Source organism: Photinus pyralis, unplaced genomic scaffold (assembly GCF_008802855.1).
Source record: "Photinus pyralis isolate 1611_PpyrPB1 unplaced genomic scaffold, Ppyr1.3 Ppyr1.4_LG3a, whole genome shotgun sequence".
NCBI lineage: Eukaryota > Metazoa > Arthropoda > Insecta > Coleoptera > Lampyridae > Photinus > Photinus pyralis.
The window spans coordinates 1,633,879-1,637,138 of record NW_022170509.1 but is presented as its reverse complement, the minus strand read 5'-3'; the positions used below and the strand labels follow the sequence as shown (position 1 = coordinate 1,637,138).

The following is a 3,260-nucleotide window of genomic DNA, read 5'->3' as shown; positions in this document are numbered from 1 at the left end:
TTCCTTCTCTAAGGTTTTTTCTAATTTTCTTCTACTTCCAGTTGCATGGAAGCTTTGGTGAAACCTAGCTGCAATGTAGAGCGCCGAGTCTGGACTGGTTTGTCCTGGCCGGATCGGATCTGGTGGCCAGATCGACTCCGCTTCCAATGTAGGAGTAGCCTTAAGGGGCAAGTGTGAACACCTAACCCTAACAGGTTAAAAGAATTCTAAAATTGTTGCTTCATGTACGCTTTCCAAATGTGTTTTATTTGAAAAGGGAGCCTTTTTTCCGTGTGTAAACCGAGGTGTAAACATACCTTTGAGAAGTTGATAAAGATTTAGAAGTAGGTACCTATAGTAGTAATACCTATTATATAGTACCCAAAGTCAACTTTATGAAAATATGTCACACTTGGAACAATAATAATAACAATAATAAAGTCTCACTGCATACTTAAAAGATTATTATTACAAGAATGAAGTCGAGTTATATACAATACAGTAAGCCTAAGTAACACAATTAAGAACTAAAGCTATTATCACACAATACCTTTTTTCTGTTACAATGTGGTAGAAGAGAGAGATTAAACGTGTAGGTAGTTTCATAAAAATGTGAAATAATGGGTCATTACTCATTTGTCAGTGCAAGTGTTTAAAGTGAAGATACTCTTAAAATTAATGTCACACAGTGTCGACTGAAACATTAATACGAAACACGCCATGAGGATCTAATAAACTGGCTCTGATATTTTCCTCAAATTTAGTACGTATGTCAGAGAACTCCATTATATTCTTTGGTTTGCATTCAATCCAAAAACGATCAAATTCATAAAATAAATAGCAATAAAATTGATGAAAATGGTGAATATTAGGTAAACTCTTACACGTATTATAAAAATATGTCTTTGCATTTCCATCTCTAAGCAAACACCACGCCATGCTGGTAATATTTATGCCTACAATTGCAAATGCGTAGCCATAATGAGGGTGTAAAGAATGTGAAAGTACATGCGATGCTGGACCCTTAAACTCCTCGGCGAAGAATAATAAATTTTCCAAACCCAACAATCCCATTCCACGAAAGTCTGTCTTTGGATCATCACCTTGAAATCCAATATCTTGCCATTGTTTGGAAACTCTTGAAGTCAACACCTCATCAGGCTTCAAATTATTCCATAGCTCGTATAATTTCCTTTCGTGATCTAGGTTATCTGCATCATAGGATGTAGTACGTAACGTTTCGACTTCTGTCATTAACTGGCGATAGCCCCAAATTTGTTCGACACATCTACTAAAGCTTTTCACAAATTGTAAATGCACTTGTGGATTTATTTGCTTGACCCATAAAACTGTACGTGTTGCACCTTCTAAAATTTCCCTTTCATTTGATGCGGTAAACCTTTGATTGTCACAAACGTCATTTAAATGGTTAACTAACAACTTGATTTGTGGACATCTCGACAAGTTTAATGAATTTTCCACACCTTTTATACGGACCGAACCGTGCTTTTCACCATAACATATTCTTTGAAGTTCACATAATCCTGTTGTTTTACGTAAAAACCATTTAATCAGAGGACGGATATAATACGATATGTACATCCATATTGAATACATATTTACTTATTCATTCCGTCATACATGGATTATTTTTGGAAATTCCCCTGATTAGGTTCGAATAGTCACAGTCCACAAACCTAAAACTTTACTTTTAGCTTCGAAACGGAGAATACCAAGAGGGCCTTAAGAAATGCACAGGTTATGTAGTAATACGATGTGCAAATTTTTCAAAAAATTAACCATTATAGATTCCACAACGTTTTGTTAAATTAAAAAGATTGCAATGTGGACTTGAGGAGACATGGAACAAAATGTAAATAAAGGAAAGAGTGCAGAGTGGGAAATTCACATTCGATTCGATTTTGAATGACGTCAATCACATCAGGAATGAGATTAGACCACAGAATATAGACAATAGACTATCGTTGAGTATTGTATTGTATATTCTATGGTTATTGAATAAACAAAGATGTGGCATAGAAACGTAGGTCTATTTGGCACAGTGACAGAACAGAACACCCCTGCAGAAAATCTGTACTATGACAAACAATTATCGCCTAATACCTCCTTTAAGGCTTAGAATGCAGGGTGTAGCACCTAAGAAGACCCCTATGATCATAATTCCTTTACCATAAAAGATACCAAAAAAAGAGCAAAGTTGTACGCAATTACCAATGAATAAAGAATACCAGGAAGGAGAATATCAACAATATACGTGCGACCGCGATGGCTTTTGCAAATGGCGGACAGTAGTTTCCTGTTCCAGTGGCGTACCTACCTTACAGTTGTAGAAGGATACAATTATAAAGAATTTTACACGAAAACAATCTAAACTCCCATGCGTCTACTCCGCCTATGACTTTTGTTTAACTAACATCAAACTACATTCCGATAAAAAATTTGTAAATTTAAATGTACTATATAAAAATAATATTGGTATCAATACTTACACATGAAATGTAATTCCCAAAGTGTTATTTTTTTCTGTTTTGGAGCAACCACAAGCACAACAACTAACCATTCTTTTTATGTCACTGCAACAGCCACAACAAAAATGACTCATAAGTGGCTTTTGCAAATGGCCGACTTCCATCGCACTCTCTCTCGTGTACAGTACAGAGACATGGAGAGACCATGTTCTCTGGTACAGTACAACCATATATATAAGAGAAGTATATGGATAACATATATATAAGAGAAGTATATGGATAACCGCCTATGATTGCAATGTGCAAATTGTTCGCCATAAAAGAGAGCTGCCCTATTCCTTAGTTCTCAACTCTGTATTTATGCGCAAACTCCCCAAGTAAATATTTACTTCTCTCCGCCTACTTTTAAGTAGCGCCAATTTCAAATTTCATAACCTATAACTCGAAAATAGGGTTAAAATTTTATTAAACCATTATTGTGTGCAATTACCATATGTAAACACAACCACGCACCATTCGGAAACTTCACCCAGACTTCTATTCGCTTCATGCAGGTTCATATTCACCACATTGGCCCCATTCCACCTGCCGACTCCTATCACTATTGTCTGATCCTGTGATGTCTTTAGATAAGTATACTAGCTGGCCGAGGCCCACCCTCCCAAGACCAATCGCCGCCGAAGCGTTTCTTACCTGTTGACTATATCGCTTCGATTCCCCTACTAGCATCTTCACCGATCAGCGACGACAATTTGAATCTTCCCTTTTTTGTGCCCTCAACATTGTTTTCGG

At 36.6% G+C, this 3,260-nt stretch overlaps 1 protein-coding gene across 1 annotated transcript; it reads right to left on the bottom strand.

Annotated features, from left to right (window-relative positions):
• Positions 1-426: 426 nt before the first annotated feature.
• LOC116165920 (ELMO domain-containing protein 2-like) lies at positions 427-2,257 on the bottom strand. Its single transcript, XM_031480673.1, has one exon. It carries the CDS (start codon positions 1,594-1,596, stop codon positions 661-663), a length of 936 nt encoding a protein of 311 aa, XP_031336533.1. The 5' UTR covers positions 1,597-2,257; the 3' UTR covers positions 427-660.
• Between the last annotated feature and the right edge of the window lie 1,003 nt (positions 2,258-3,260).

Bases quoted from the DNA above. Each gene is read 5' to 3' on its own strand.
- LOC116165920 (XM_031480673.1), bottom strand. From the start codon at position 1,596: ATGTATTCAATATGGATGTACATATCGTATTATATCCGTCCTCTGATT.